This window comes from Gouania willdenowi, chromosome 14 (assembly GCF_900634775.1).
Source record: "Gouania willdenowi chromosome 14, fGouWil2.1, whole genome shotgun sequence".
NCBI lineage: Eukaryota > Metazoa > Chordata > Actinopteri > Blenniiformes > Gobiesocidae > Gouania > Gouania willdenowi.
The window spans coordinates 15,062,034-15,077,962 of NC_041057.1; the positions used below are offsets into that span (position 1 = coordinate 15,062,034).

General features: G+C 39.2%; 1 protein-coding gene across 1 annotated transcript in view; it reads left to right on the forward strand.

Moving 5' to 3' along the window:
* Positions 1-15,929, forward strand: part of ppm1e (protein phosphatase, Mg2+/Mn2+ dependent, 1E) — a 36,371-nt gene that overhangs the window by 19,784 nt on the left and 658 nt on the right. The window contains exons 3-8 of the mRNA XM_028467290.1: positions 10,055-10,176; positions 11,449-11,648; positions 11,737-11,925; positions 14,479-14,622; positions 15,215-15,308; positions 15,745-15,923. Coding sequence (XP_028323091.1) covers positions 10,055-10,176; positions 11,449-11,648; positions 11,737-11,925; positions 14,479-14,622; positions 15,215-15,308; positions 15,745-15,923 — 928 coding nt within the window. The remainder of the gene's footprint in view (positions 1-10,054; positions 10,177-11,448; positions 11,649-11,736; positions 11,926-14,478; positions 14,623-15,214; positions 15,309-15,744; positions 15,924-15,929) is intronic.

The following is a 15,929-nucleotide window of genomic DNA, read 5'->3' on the forward strand; positions in this document are numbered from 1 at the left end:
TGTATGAGTTAATGTATACATTTACAAAATTACACATTCTACTTAACAAAAGGGATTATCTATATTTATTCATCATATCTTAAGATCATAATTTTATTTTTTAGAAACAAACTACACACTACAGACACTGTGCTATATAAAGCAGGTCCCAAACATAGATAACTGATAATACCGTATGTAGAAGCACTTCAGTTATGAAATCCCCCAATAATTATTAAATATAAATGTCTGTATATTTATGGGTATTATGATAAATCACCTTATAATTAAAGAGTATCATAACTTTACTGGTTTTAATTTATTATTTTTTCAATCAACAAGTTTGTTAGATTAAATATGTTCAAATAATTGTTTGGATAGTTTGAAATAAATGGTAAAAGATGTTTTTCCTTATTACCACAAGTGGAATTAATGCACTGCAAAGGCTTACATTACAGTACATTTTTGGGGACTTTGAGGTTTTTTTTACGCGTAACATTACTCATACTTGAGTACAATCTCTACACCTTGTAATCTACTTTGCTACTTTTAAAATCATACGACATGTGGAATACATCCACAGTCCGATCGATAACAACATCAGGAAACAACACAGCGGCTTTTCATTCTTTGAACACACAGAATTCCAGCTTTTTATCTATTTCTTTACAAAACAAATAGCGTTTGTATAATATTGCTACGTTTTATTGTTAGCCTGAGAAATGTGATAGAAAGCTACATGTTTTATGCAGGCAACCAGGGTTGAATGCCTGCTACTCTGAGTAGTTTTTTAAAAGTATTTTTAATGCTAGTACTTTTACTTGTAATTTAGTTAAATTTAAGCAAGGTAACATGACATATTTCAATACAAATTTGTTTTCCATCTCTGCTTATGACATCAAGATATGTTATGGTATAATTACAATATCATTAAATAAATATTAATAAATTAATAAATGCAAACGCATCTATGCAAAACAGATAAATTAGTTGGGGGAAATCAATAGTTAAAGCTACATATAGGTCACATAAGGCTTGGTATTTAATAATGATATTTTAAGTGATGATAGCTTTTGTTCTTGATAAAGAAACAAGTCTACTTTCGAGATGAAGGTGAAGAACCAATGAAAACGTCTTGATCAAGCATTATACTGTAAATCTTGATTCTCAAATTTATTGTGTGTGTATTAATACTATACCATGAATAGTTTTTCAGTAACTGGTTCATTTCTAGCAGCTTGCAGAGATGGTTCAGGTCAGGACACGATGTGGTTCCCCTTAGGCTCGCACCACTCCACCAATGATGCATCATGCAGCTGGTAGGTTACCTAATCCTGCCTGGAGGCTTTAAGCAGGGCAGCACTGGCCCTGCTCACAGCCTTCAGTGGAAATCACTTGTAAGTTACCCAGTCTTCATGTGGAGGCTGCAGGCTTATCTGCAAACTGCAGGAATGCAACCATTTCAGATCCGTGACTCATTCAAAGCTGCGCAGCTCCTTTCCTGCGTCACCTTTTCAGTGTCTGTGCTGTTGGACTCATTCAGCGTATTATGCTCCCAGATGCACTGGAGGCAGTTACCAGAGTTCTGCAGCTCTGAAGGTTTTTCTAATTTAAGACACATTAGACACGCTCCTCTGCAGTCAGCAATGTGCGCTTCACTGCAAGTGGGAACGCGGCTTTGAAAGTGCACGCAGCAGCACTCGATGACGTGTGCAGTCAGCGCCGCTCCATCGTGTTTGAAGTGCATGGTTGTTCATGAGCAGAGCTCTTAGGGAAACACAGAGGTGCACTCGGGTTAGAGGGCAGGGTTGCACACAGTGCACATCTGTGCAAAAATCAACAACCCCGATTCACATTCCATCAGTCTGAGTCTGATTGGTAACCATTTATTCCCATGTTGGCTCACAGTTTAGCAGGCTAGAGAGTATTGATTCGACACTTCAATGAACACATGAAAAATTCAGCTGTGCCTCTTCATAATAATACCAAAGACTCATGTGATTGTCTACAGCCAATCAGAAGAGATCCTACTTTAGTCTGTAGATGAAAAAAAAGCTATAGCGTCAACACCTAAAGGATTTGTAATAATTTATGTTATTAACTTAAAATGTGGGAGGTATTTGATAGTTCCTGTATTAATAAGGGATAAGGATGTTAACCATTCACTCTAGATGACTGCTGTTTTTAATAGAACAGGATATCCTTTGAATTAATTATTGGCAATATCTCACGATCATTAAACTTCAAAAGATTTCTCATCGTGGGGACCAAGTTGTTTTATTTTTGGGCCGGGGTGGGTGAGGAAGAGAGTGTGGGGCATGGTTTTATGCACAGAAATATACAGGTGAAAGCCCAGTGATAACAGCTCTAATTCAGCTACCATTTTACCAGAGGCTAACTGCACACAGTAGCTAGCTTCTGCCTATGTAAATAAAACCGTAAAATATATCAAATTAAAGAATCCTTCTGTGAAATTTAGTAGACTTGGTAAATATAAAATAAAAATGAAGATTTAAAAAAGGAAATCCTAAAAGTTTGATGATAAAATATAATTTAAAGAAAATACTCAACAGTTTTGTTTTTATATATATATTGCACTACATGCAGTGTCAACCTCAGACTACAAATGCAGAATGCCTGGATTTTTGAAAAGAAAAAAAAGAAATTTAAAAATTCTTTAAAAAAAAAAAAAAAATTGGCGGATATACAGATACTGAAGTCAATTGATATGACATTTTATGACAAATATTGGCCGACAATATCAGTAGGACAATAATATCGCCCATTCCTAATTTAAAAACAGAACAATTCAATCATTTGACCTGCAGTATATGAATATAACGTAATGATTATAAAGCATTTAGGGGCTGATGAAGTTCGTCAGACAGATTATGGCTCTCGTTGGGAGCAGCATCAGTGGCTCCTTGCTGCTCACCATCAAATGCCAAAAAGCCCTGTAACAGACTAACACGCCACATGGTGTGTGTGGACTGAGGAGACAAATGATTTAATCAAAGTCATTTTGAAATCCATCTCATATGAAAGAAGCAGCCGTAAAAGACCACATTTTAAGGCTTTCTGTCTCTCTTTGTGTTATGTAATCCTTTCCCCTGTTAGTGTTGAACACATTATTTCTACACATAGAGAAATGTGGTCCAAAAAAAGAAAAAAGTGATCCTGGTAATAGCTGAAGGATGTCTGAGATCGCAGGAATATCTCTCCTGAGAGGAACACTCGGATGGAGCCTAGCATGCTCCCACGGATCTCCACTTTCACCTCATCCTGGCTCAAAAAGGCCTCAATATTTAGAATAATGAAGCCCGCTTTGTTGGTTTGGCAGCAGGACGACTGACACCATCGACTGTCAGTCACTTGCCTCTTCGTTGTCATGGAAACAACAGTGTTGCTTCACTCTGGGTCTAAATCTGTGAAGAAGGAAGAGTGAAAAAAAACCTTTAGATTTGAACGATGGAGAGGAGGAGAGAAATAAAACAAAACATGGCTGTTCACATGAGTCATCTGCTAACACGCATACACTTAGAAAGCGAGCAGCTAAAACCCATCACAGCACTGCCAAACAAAGGCAAACACCAACTGAGGTGAGGGGGGGACGGTAATAACCCCCTAACTCACACCTCACAGCGCATATGGACTCAAGCATCTTTACCACTGAGGGTTGGAAGGATAACGAAACAGTCGCTGCACAGACTGGAAAAAATAAAGGAGGAGATGCTTCTCAGTTAAAGAGTGGTTATGAAGAGTAGGTGAAGTCCAAAACAGTAAAGTGTGTGGACATGTTGAGTTTTTACATAAATCCCATTCAAACCTGATTATACTAGTTGTATTGTCTTTAGAGAAATCCAACAAGTAATGACTTGTAAAACTAAGGAATGTATAGGATATTATAATATGTTATCTGGGATAACAAAATGATCATCACTAAAAAAGGCTTTATCAAAAAAAATTACATAAGACTTATTATCAACTGATGAACACCACAAAACGTAACATCTCTTGATATTGGTATTGTTTTTTCCACCAATATTTTCGCCTCATGTCTGCATTTGTTGTCTTGTGTTGACTACATGGAGTGCACTCTTTTCTTGACAAATATTAATGTTTTATCTTGCAATAAAATAAATCAATTGATTGCATTGCACCCTTGTGATCTTAACCATTCTTCCCTCAGCTAATGTATGGATCAGTTGAAGTGCAGTCCAGTCGGTGCTGGTTTGACTGGTAGACAGAGCTGTGCTTCATGCTGTCAATGGGGCTGATGCTTGATAGTGTAAACTGAGATTAAGGTTTCCGTATTTAATCCTTGTCCGCTCAGCATGACCTCACTGTAATGCACAAGCTGCAGGGAGCTGCCATTGGTTCGTGGTGCTGTCTGCCTCGGACTTTGAGCCAATCGAAACATCTCGGATCTGCATCCTCCCCCTCTGGAGGTGGAGGGGGGGAGCAGGGTTTACTATGAATGGAAACATGGAGGAGAGAATGATGGGGCTAAATACACCCAGATAGTGTTGAATAGATATAGTTTCATCAATTAAATCTGTCGCTCTTTTTTTAAGGCTTGTTATATATTTAAACTACAGGTACTTACCTTATCTCCATTAATATGTGGACATGCAGCATACCAGGGTCTCATTCTACATGAAGGTGTTTGCACACCCTCAACAGGAAGGAAATTATTTTATACATGAATTAAATACGCAACCCAAATGACAAAGACGGCTCAACTGAACTTATTGTATGGACCCTTTGCTAGTTGAAATGAGAGGTGATTTAGAACTTTTGAACACACACTTCAGGTCGATATGTTTGACAAACTTTGATGTTGTGAAATCAAGGAAGTTCTCCATCCATGTACTAAATGGTTTTATAAGGATAGCGTTATAACGTCCAAAGGAACTGGATGACTCGTAACTAGGAACTAACTTCTAACTTGATATGTGAATCTCCTAAAAGGTGATGCCCACATATAAATAGATATTATGTGTATTTGCTTCTATAAAATGATATAAATGACTCTAATAACATTTCTACTTACACAAATTAGTAACAGTTTTATTATTAAACTTCAGACCAATCATCATTTTAGTGATGACAGTTCTCCTTCAAAACCATCATTGACTCAGGGTAGTGGGGTCTGCTGATGCCTATTTCCTGCTCACATCGAGCATTAGGTGGGCACGGACGCCACTCTGTCACAAGGCCACATAGAGACGATCAACCATTTAGGCTAAATTCCAACAGGCAATTCAAAGATTCCACTTAAAATACAGGAAGCCAGTGAACACCTACGCAAGCACAGGAAGAACTCACAAACTACACAGAGAAATATCATTGGAAGGATTTATGCCCTGGAACTGACCCCACGGTGTAATCCCTACAACAAGGTGTGAACCTCCTCCTATGCAGGTTATAGTAGTTCTAGTAACCAGAGTCAGGGTTTCTGTTTGTGCTTCTAGGAACACTGTTGCTAATCTGTAGCCTATGTCAGCTTATCACCAATCTACAACAACAGCCAGTGGAAAAGAGAAAACTATTCCTTGCCAACTCCCTTGCTGATAAGACAAGAGCAGTGACACTTAGTTTTTATACTGCCTACATATATATATATATATATATATATATATATATATATATATATATATATATATATATATATATATATATATATATATATATATATATATATAGTCAATTTTTGTCTCTGGATTAGACTTAAGGCTGTGCGTAATGGAATAACTTTTAGTATTCATTCAATGCATGGCACAACTACGTGAATACGAGGTATCCAGATGTGTAAATGAAATGGGACTGCTTTGGGATAAACTTGTGGGACTGACAACAGCTGGAGTGCAGGAACGGAGAGAAAAGATGCAGGAGGAAAATGGTGCAGATGAGCTGATGGCATATCACTGCATCTGCAGGAGTCATTGAGTGGCAAAGCCTTGAAATGGAAAATGTAATGAGGATTCTAATAGAAGCAATTTAACTTCATGAGAGACAAAGGTTTACTTTAAATCAATGCCAGTTCAAGTCTTTCATGGTGGAGTTATTTTCCAAATATGATGACCTGCCGTATCAGAATTCCTTTATTAATCCCAGGGGGAAATTGCTTTGTATCAAACAGAGGTGCAAAGGGTAAGCCAAAGAAAAGTGCTGAAATATGTTTTGCATGAGGAAAACTGTCAATTCATGGAAAGCAAAGAGAAAGACAATAGAACTCTGAGACAAAAATGTTCTTGTGTGAAATAGCTTTTGACATCACGAGCCATATTTAATGCAGCTTCAGAGTAAGGACCGTGTCATCACATACATGTACGCTTCAGTGAGGACTTTTAAAGATAAGCTGTGCTTGTGGAGAATGGAGATGCTGCGGCAAAACTTGCTACTCAGTATTCCATTTGCAGCTGATGTGGAACGTGCACCATCAAACCTCCATATAGAGCTCTTTGAGATCCAATGTAGTGACACACTCAAGGCAATGTAGGAGTCCGTGAGCACTGCACAGTTTTCATGTGTCATCCTCTATAAAATGCCCCAGCTGCGTTCCCATGCTGTGCAAATGCTCTGTTTGGCAGCACATAACTGTGTGAACAGCTGTTTTCTTTAACGACGACAAAACATCACACAGGAGTCAAAAACTCGTCTAATAGAAGTAGAAGTTCCGACTTTGAAACTCTGGCTTGTCAGTGTAAAGATGAGTCGTCAAAACTCCGGCAAACATTTTAAAAACATTGCTTGATCTGAATATTGAGTTTCTTTTCATCTGTTGCTACATCAACCCTTAACGATGGCGGTGGTGGGGTAATTATTCTTGGTCCTAAACTAAAACACTTGGCTGTGCTCATGATACTGGCTGCAAGAAATTCTCACTTACAGACAATCAATAGACTTAAATCCTCTTAATTAGGAACCACAGAGGTCCTTTTACCACATATTCAAAGAACTGATTTGTAGATAATGTCTCTCTGTGGCACTCATTCAACTGCAGCTCAGGCAGTAGAGTGACATTAAATGAAGTGTGTGCAGTGTACAATTGGCCCACTACATTCATTCAAATCAACAAAACTCAGTAGGGACTGAGTCTGGCACAGTTTGCAGAGAGATGTAATCCAAAATAGCATCAAACCATCTACACTACAGAGTGCATTTAATCTAAGATCATCTAAAGGAGAATAGTTGTTGGTTGAGGTTCTCTTACAGGTCTGAGTCCAAAGGCAGAACTTTGAACTTCTTAACTAAGAAGTTGGTTTAGACAAGAGAGTAATCGTCCTGCTGAGTTCTCCTTGAAGATTTGTAACCAATATAGCAGGAGTTTGCATACAAACATGATGACATGTGATGGCGAGCAGGTGTACAACTTAAAGGCGTTGCGGCAGGTAGTCAAAAATTGGGAATGGCAATTTGTTCTAAAGATCCAACGGGGCCGGCCTTTGAGCACGGATGCCGTAATTTGTGCCTGTGTTAGCGGACGAATGGAAACGCCATTAACTGGCCTGGACTGTGCTACAGTCGGCAACAATTCTGTTCACGGATGAGTCAAGGTTTTGACTTTCTCGTGGAAATGGGGGAACACGTATTTCGTGCAGAACGCAGCGGTGATCCAGAGAGATTGCTGGGATGGCCTGAGCATCATGGTTTGGGCTGGTATCACTTAAGTCCAGATAATTAATCTTATGTTCATCAATGACAACATCAATGGGCTTTGTTATCGAGATGAGATTGTACACCCTGTTATACTGCCGTTCAACAGGACTACAGGACAACACGCGTCCACATTCAGAAAGGGTTGCGACTAACATTGCCACACTTCCTTGGCCAGCAGCATTGTCTTCCATACAACATTTACTGAACATTATGTATCATTGTGTTTGCACCTGTGTCCCGTTGCCAAACACTGGTTGAACCCCAGAATGCTCTGAGAGACAAATAGCATGCGATTCCACAACAAGAAACCCATAATTTGATGGTTTTAATGTGTAGAAGATCAACAGTACTATGGCCACACCAGGTATTGACCATCACCTGATCCAGAACGCAAATATTCTTTTGTTTATTGTAAATAAACCCAAACACAATGCCACTATTAATTTCAAAGGATATTCTCACACTACTGGGGATAAATCTGACTGAAGAAAACAGAGTCATTGATCCCATTGGCATGTGTAAACAGTTTAATAGTAGTTATAGATTTAGCATGTTTTTGGTTCTAGGTTCTTTACAGATATTGAATGCACTGCAGTCTTTGTTTGTAAATGCACTTGATGTGTACAGTAGTCCCAGAGCAGTGTATTGTTGTTTTATTTGAATGTTCCCAAATTCCAGGCTGTGGGGAAAGTCCCTTATTGTTTAAATTTAAAGAATGGATCAGATTTGTCCCAATTAAATACTGTATGATACCTTCCCCTAATAAACCAGAACCTGAATCTGACACAACTGTACACAGAGTTCTATCTTTTTTATCTTATGAAGTATTACTAACGACACATTTAACCCACTCATTAGAAGCTCTCGCACTAGCAACACCTCAGTGGCAGGGTTACTTGCAACTCAAGGGAGAGCAACCGGCTGTTTGTTACCTTGGTTACCTGCATCTGGGGGTGGCCTAGTTGTCTTGGTGACTCACTTACAGCAAGCCTTCAGTCCTTCAACTGACCTCCCTCTTCCCCCCGTATTCTCCTCTTCCTCTTTTTTCCTTAACACACACACACACACACACACTGTCACTCACACATACAGTTGGGCACATGCTGGAATGTACTGTGCGTGTTCTATCATGTTAAATGCTTTTAACAGTAAAAATGGCTAAACAGGTTTCCTTTAGCTGAAAATAAACTTGCACTAATAATACTGTTCTGTTCTCTGATTGGACAGCTGAAACAGGGAAGTAATTCACTCAAAGTGTTTTTTTTACTGGGGAAAAAATCCCAGCTTAAGGATAATCAGCATTTAATGCAGTGATTCTCTACTGGTGGGTCGGGAGCAAAAAGTGGGTCGACAATGTGAAAAATGTGAAAAACATCCTGTACTTTTATTTTAAAGGGAATGTTTTTGTGCATCTAATAACTAATATTTAATCTAATATCTAACAACAGATATGTGCGTTTTTTTTCTCTGAACAGACATTTTTTGTAAAGTTGTATTGGGTTTCTGGATAATTATTTTCACCTAGAAATTATGATTTTGCAGCTTCTTTTGTGATTAACAGCTGTATTACGAATAATGTTTTATATCTAACTGCATCCTATTTCCATGCAACTGTTGTATTTTTTCAAACTAGTTGGCTTGTCATGGCTTGTCATGGCATGTCATGCAACAGCAGCGAAACCTTTTTTGTTTTCTATACGTGTGTATAATATAATTTATCAAGATTAAGATATGAAGATAAATCAATATATTAATTTAAGTCTTTTTGCCAAAGATGTTTATCCATTGTTGTCTCCCCACCTCACAGTAGCTGTGAGAAAGAAAAAGTAATTTCAGTAAGAATGTTATTTAATGTAAACAATACCAGCCCCATAGTTATTCTCACATCACGAGTATGTAAGTACAAAATAAAATAAACCTTTCCTTTTTCACTCTGGTCATGTACTGGTAGGTGAATGTAAGCTACATCTGCAGCCACAGCTTCCCTAAAGCAGTTGGACTTCCACATTCATTCATATACACATTAGTATAGTACTTTATTGTGGATGGTGCTGCTGGAGTTCAGCTGTAACACACATGATCATACGTGATAAACAAATCTGTGCATGTGCCATTTTAAAATCTCCTCAAACATTCTCAGCATCTCCATGCTGAAGCTTTGCTTAGCTTTAATGCCTTTAAACTTTTTTATGCCTTTAATGTCATAACATCTGCTGAAGTCTGTTTGGTCCCTTTTACTTTGTTCAATCCAACATGTTGATGCTGTGCAGTCACATTTCCTCATAAACCTGGATTCTGTTGCCTGTAAAAAGATAAACGCGATACACGACCTGCTTGACCTCCTCTGAGGATTACTGTAAGATGATTTCTCATCCTCAACCATTCAAAACTGTGCCGTCTCCCCTTTCCACAGCAACTGCCCCTGCTCTTTGGCTGCCGCTCTGGCAAGAGCAACTGCAGACAGCGTCCTGCTGGCTGACCTCGCTATCCACCACCTCATCAAGGCTGTGGAAGATGGAGCTGACCCGTTACCACGTGAGTCCCACAGGGAGCGAGCAGCACTCAAATTAGGTCTCTCTCTCACGTCATCACACAACCACACACACAAACACAGACCTCAAACCACCAGGGCTTTGCCCCACTTCTCTCCAGTAAAGCTGCAGTAGGTGGTGTTTGACCACTAGAGGGCACAAAGTAGGAAAGTAGACTTGAGCTGTAAGACGAGATAGTCCAACAGACGTGCAACACTTTGTATCAGGGCGATGCATCTACATTACCTGTTGGGCCTGATTTGTTCTCACCAAGTGTAATCTATAAGAGTGAAAGCAAACAGATGAGGTTTGTTTTCATGTTCTTCTTTGATCAGGGCTAAAACATGGCACATCTGCCCTCCTTTACAACGTTTTTTTGTTAGCTTCACTCAAGCACGAAACGTGTTGAATAAAGCATGATGTTCTGCAGAAGAGTCTTCCATCGTGTTTTGATTCTGATGATCATTCACTGAGGCTGAAACTGTTCTGCAACACGCAGCGTGTTGTGTAACATTCTATTGCGTCCAGTTTGAAGTTGCTTCATTGCACTCTGCTTTTGATTATTTATTTTTTTCTGCATAGGTGTAGTGAGAAGTTCTTGATGTCGAGTCCAATTTAGTGCGAGGGGAGGAGGTGTTTGAATTGCTCAGACTTTTTAAAACCAAACAGAAATAGGTCAGGAATAAGACAGGGCAGAACATAATGAAACTCATGGTAGGCCATGGTAACCTACACTCAGACCAGTTAACTCTCTTATAAACCAATCTAATAATATCAGACAAAAAGATCACTTTTTGCAGTTCTTTATAAAAAAAAAAATTCAACTTTTCATCGATGCAGTTTCAGAAATTCTCAATAATAATTCTTATTTATTAGACAATGTCTTCTAGTTTATGTATTCTTTTTTTTGAAAAACTTTTTTAAAAAGGTATCTTTGATTGTCCCATTAAATTTCACTGTAGCACCTAAAATAAATTGTCAAAACTGTAAAAAAATGTATTTGTTTTTTTTTACCACATATGGCTGACTTTGGTTCTAGACCCCAATAAATGCTTGTGTCCTTGTTATTATAAATAAAACAGTTATATTTAATGGCTGCAGAATAACAATCAAATATTAGCACATTACACGATGGATGACACATAAATTTAAATTGAACACATTAACCCGAAGTTGTCCAGGGAGCACTTTTTCTATGTTTTTGTTCTTAAGTGGGCCAGAATCAAAATAAATTCACATGTGGATTAGACTGATTGTGTGTGTTTGTGTGTGATAGAGATGGAGGCTGTGAAGATGGCCCGCTGCGTCTTTAACAGATTATATGACACATGCTGCCTCTGGCTGAAGGAGCTGCCATTCCGCCGCCGCCCGCAACCGTACTATGAAACCTCAATTCATGCCATTAAGAACATGCGCCGCAAGATGGAGGACAAACACATCATCATCCCCGACTTCAACACACTCTTCAACATCCAGGTACAAGCACCAGGAAATCCACAGACTTGATGAACATTTGAAACCCAAATATCACTGGAACTGATTTTCATGTGTTTTATTCTTCCAGGATCAGGAAGAACAGGCCTTCTTTGCGGTGTTTGATGGTCACGGCGGTGTAGATGCAGCCATTTATGCAGCCAACCACCTTCACGTTTACCTAGTACGGCAGGAATCCTTCAGTCAGGACCCGAGCGAGGCACTCTGCAGAGCGTTCAAACTCACAGATGAACGCTTTGTGAAGAAAGCCTCTCGAGAGGTAAACATGAAGAACCAATTTTATTTTTTGGCAGCTTTAAAGAAACATTATGGCCAGAAAAATCATTGGTGTTTTATACTGGACAATCTCAACAACATGGGGTTGAGACACAACCCATCCACCATCTATAATCCCATCATCTCTTCACTCTCCAGATGCCGTAAACTACCTGAGTCCACCAATAGGGACCCTTTAGTATACTAATGAGCCACACAATAGGTTAAACCTACTAATCAACACCACAGTATCAATCACAGACTCCCAACTAGTCAGTTTCAGTTCTGTAGAAACCACTTGGATGAAACATGAAACACCTTTAAGCAAAACTTTGTCCAGTTAATTCCACTATGATACCAGAAACTTATAATGAGTTGCATTGACAGCACCTCACATACATCTAATGTTGCATTCAATGTCCAGCTAAATTTTCATGTAAATTTGCAGAAAATATCTTCAGTTTTCTTAATAGAGGCCACATTTAAGCTGGCATTAATTATGGGAGAAAACATTGTACCTGTAGATGACTAAAGCATTGAAAGACCAAGGTAGAGGTTTTTGAAGTAGGTGACATGGGGTGGACTTATAATTTTGTTTCCAATCGAGAATCAGAATCTTAGGTAAATGCAATCTGGTCGTCTTACTTACCTAAGGGTTATCTGGCCATCAGCTTCTGAACCTTTCTGGTGTGAATGAAGTAATTGAAATAAATCAAACTTTGAGGTTTTCTTATTTGAGGTTTTGTCTTCGCTTCTCATTGACAATTGACCTTTCTCAAAAGCCCCGCCCCCCATATTTACTTTTGCTATTTCCGTCATGGTCCTGAGCTGGTCTTGTCTGGAATGGCTGGGAAAAGTCTACCAGTGCATGTTAATGACTATTTTTGAAGCAATACCTGCACGATATCTTCCAGATCCAGGCAAAAGGGGTTACAAAATGCTGTGGAGGGATATATTCAACATATTAAAGCTGATATCTGAAGGATGAAAAGAGAGAGAGAAAATTGAAAAGCGAATGTCTTGATGTCCCTCCCTAAACAACTCCACTTCCTCCCCCTGCCTCTGCCAAGCTACCAGAAGCCACGCCTCTACTTTAGTGCATGCGCATCACAGAACATAACAATGTTTAACACACATGTCGTAATATTGTTTTTCACTAATAAAACGCATATGGTAGTTTGATCAAAACATGTTTATTACCTGTCTGTCCATGAGAAATGTCGCCAAATCCTGATCCGTTCGGAATCCTTTTAAAAGTAAATTAAGTAAATAAATTCTGTTGCGGTCACGAAAGTGTTTATCCACAAGCTTTGTACCCAGACTTTATTTGGTTTTTTAGTAGAAGTTTTGTATGTTAGCATTCGTGGAATGGGTAACTTTGGAGTTTCTGAGCGCTCCTCCATGACACTCTGCTGATGGATACCTGTTTGAGACGCGCTGCCTTGTTTCTGTGCACAGTTTACGCAGCACACCCATTCACTTTGATTGACTTTGGGGCGCACTCGCCGATCATTTTCATTTATATAAGGGTCTATAGGACGAAGGAGGGACTTATATACATTAATGTATATGAATGACCACCGGCAGTAGACCATAGTAAAATACTAGTTAGGTATTTTATTCACATTTCAAAAGAATCAGACATGAACATAGATTTCTCAGAAACTCCGGATATCAGCTTTAATGCTATCGAAGTGAAAACATACCAAACCAGTCATGCTCCTGCACTGCTGGGTAAGTTTTCTTATATTATATTGTTTGTATCCTCCTTTAGCTATAAGATCGTTACCACAGCTAATGGGGATCTTAATAAACTAAATGTTACATTAGCTAGCTCGCTGAAGCTACAGGTGACCCATGCAGGGCTAATAAGATAGCAGCTATTAATACTGCTAAGTGGTAACAAAGCCTGCTAATATAGATTGGGAGATTTATAGGCTTCAGGAGGATTTTGACTGAAATATTGATAGTAATAAAGTAATATAATAGTTGCTAATAACTGTATACCCCAGTCGTTGCCGTCGTCATCCCCCCCCTTTAACTCGGTACATGAACGTATAGTTATGTCAAGGCACTGTAATATCTTTCAACACCTTAATCAAAATCAAATCAAGCTTTATTGTCATTTTGCTGAACATACACATTAGTGCAGACAGTATGAGATAATGTTAAAAACATACACATCCCCCATACTATACATACATGTATACTGACACGCGCACATCCCCGAGTAGTTTTTATAGATTTATACTTCATTGCAGACATGGCTCCAGTTGTGTTTTTTGGCTTTGATAATGGAAAGAGCATGACTCCCCCAGCCAAACTCTTGGGGTACCTGGTATCTGCCATGAGCACACCGCTTCACCATTGTGCCTGCTCTGAGCATGTCGGGCCTTGCTTACATCGCAACGGTTGCTCGGACGTATGGTTGGACAATGACTGTTTTTGGGCGGGGTTTTGCAAAAGGTTAATTGGAGAAACAGTCTTGAGTGTAAAGCTTACATGTAGTGCACAGAACTGTATAATACAACACTGTTAAAAGTGTGTTGTTTCCCAGAACCTGCGCTGCGGCACGACGGGCGTGGTTTGTTTCCTGCGTGGTCGAACGTTATACGTGGCCTGGCTGGGAGACTCACAGGTCATCTTGGTCCGGAAAGGGCAGGTGGTGGAGCTGATGAAACCACATAAACCAGACCGGGAGGTGAGACACACACACACACACACACTTTTTCTCTCCTTTTATTTATTAATCTCTTCTATGGTTTTATTGTACTGTATTAAGCATCAGTATGCAATAACTATCAGACCAATTTATCCAACATGGAACATTTCTTTTATTCTTTTTATTTATTGGTCCAATAAGAGAATTTAAACCAATAGGTCAAACGGATAACATAGTCCTGCCCCTACATCCTTTGACCCTGCTTGCCAGCAAGCCAGCTATGTGCTATGCTAACCAAACCATGTGGCAGTGGTTGCTTGTATGTAGTTAATTTGCCAACACCACTTTCCATTTGCAATGCGTGGAGTAGCCTCTGCTCGTTTGTCGTGAAACATCCGGAAAAATTGTGAAGGAGATGTTTCTCAGTTATAGAAGCACCATTTATGTCATTTATTAACTATACAGTGAACGAAGCATGTTAATGGCTTATTTTAGTATTTAGTGATTAAACTTTGCCAGGGGCAGAGGTTACTGTGTTTGAATTTAAAAATGTCTTTGTTCAGCTTTTAGAATGAAAAATTTGTACCCATTTGAATTAAAGTGCTCTACAAATAAGGTTTTAATTCTGCAGGATGAAAAGCAGAGGATCGAGGCTCTTGGAGGTTGTGTGATTTGGTTCGGCACATGGAGGGTCAACGGCAGTCTGTCGGTATCCAGAGCAATAGGTTTGTCAGAAGGAAAATTATTTTAGCAGACTTTGAAGGTATCTCCCCCTCTATAACTGCTGACCAATAGCTTGATAAGTGTTAGATATTCATCCATCTATTCATAAATACCCAATCATCCTGTTCCGAGGGTGGAAGATGATTTCCAAAGCTGGCTCAGGATGTGAGGCAGCGAGAAAATGGACTGTTTGCTTCTGACGTATTCCCGCATGTTTTATAACATTCAAAGCACAGCTCAGCATGGTTCATCACTTGGACACTTGTTCATTCACATTTCCAGAACTAGATTATATTTTTGCGCACAAGTCTGAAAAGAGATCATAAAGATCATAAATTTGGTTGATGTTAATGTCTTACAGCTGTAACAAGATCAGCAGTAGTATAACTTGTGTAATAACATAGACTATCTTACAGATTTTGTGACTTGTGTTTGCAGGAGACTCGGAGCATAAACCTTACATCTGTGGAGATGCGGACCATAATGTCTTTCCATTGGACGGCTCCGAGGACTACCTGATCTTGGCCTGTGATGGTTTCTGGGATACCGTGAGTCCAGATGAGGCGGTGCGTGTGGTCAGTGACCACCTCCAGGAGAACGCCGGGGACACCACCATGGTCGCC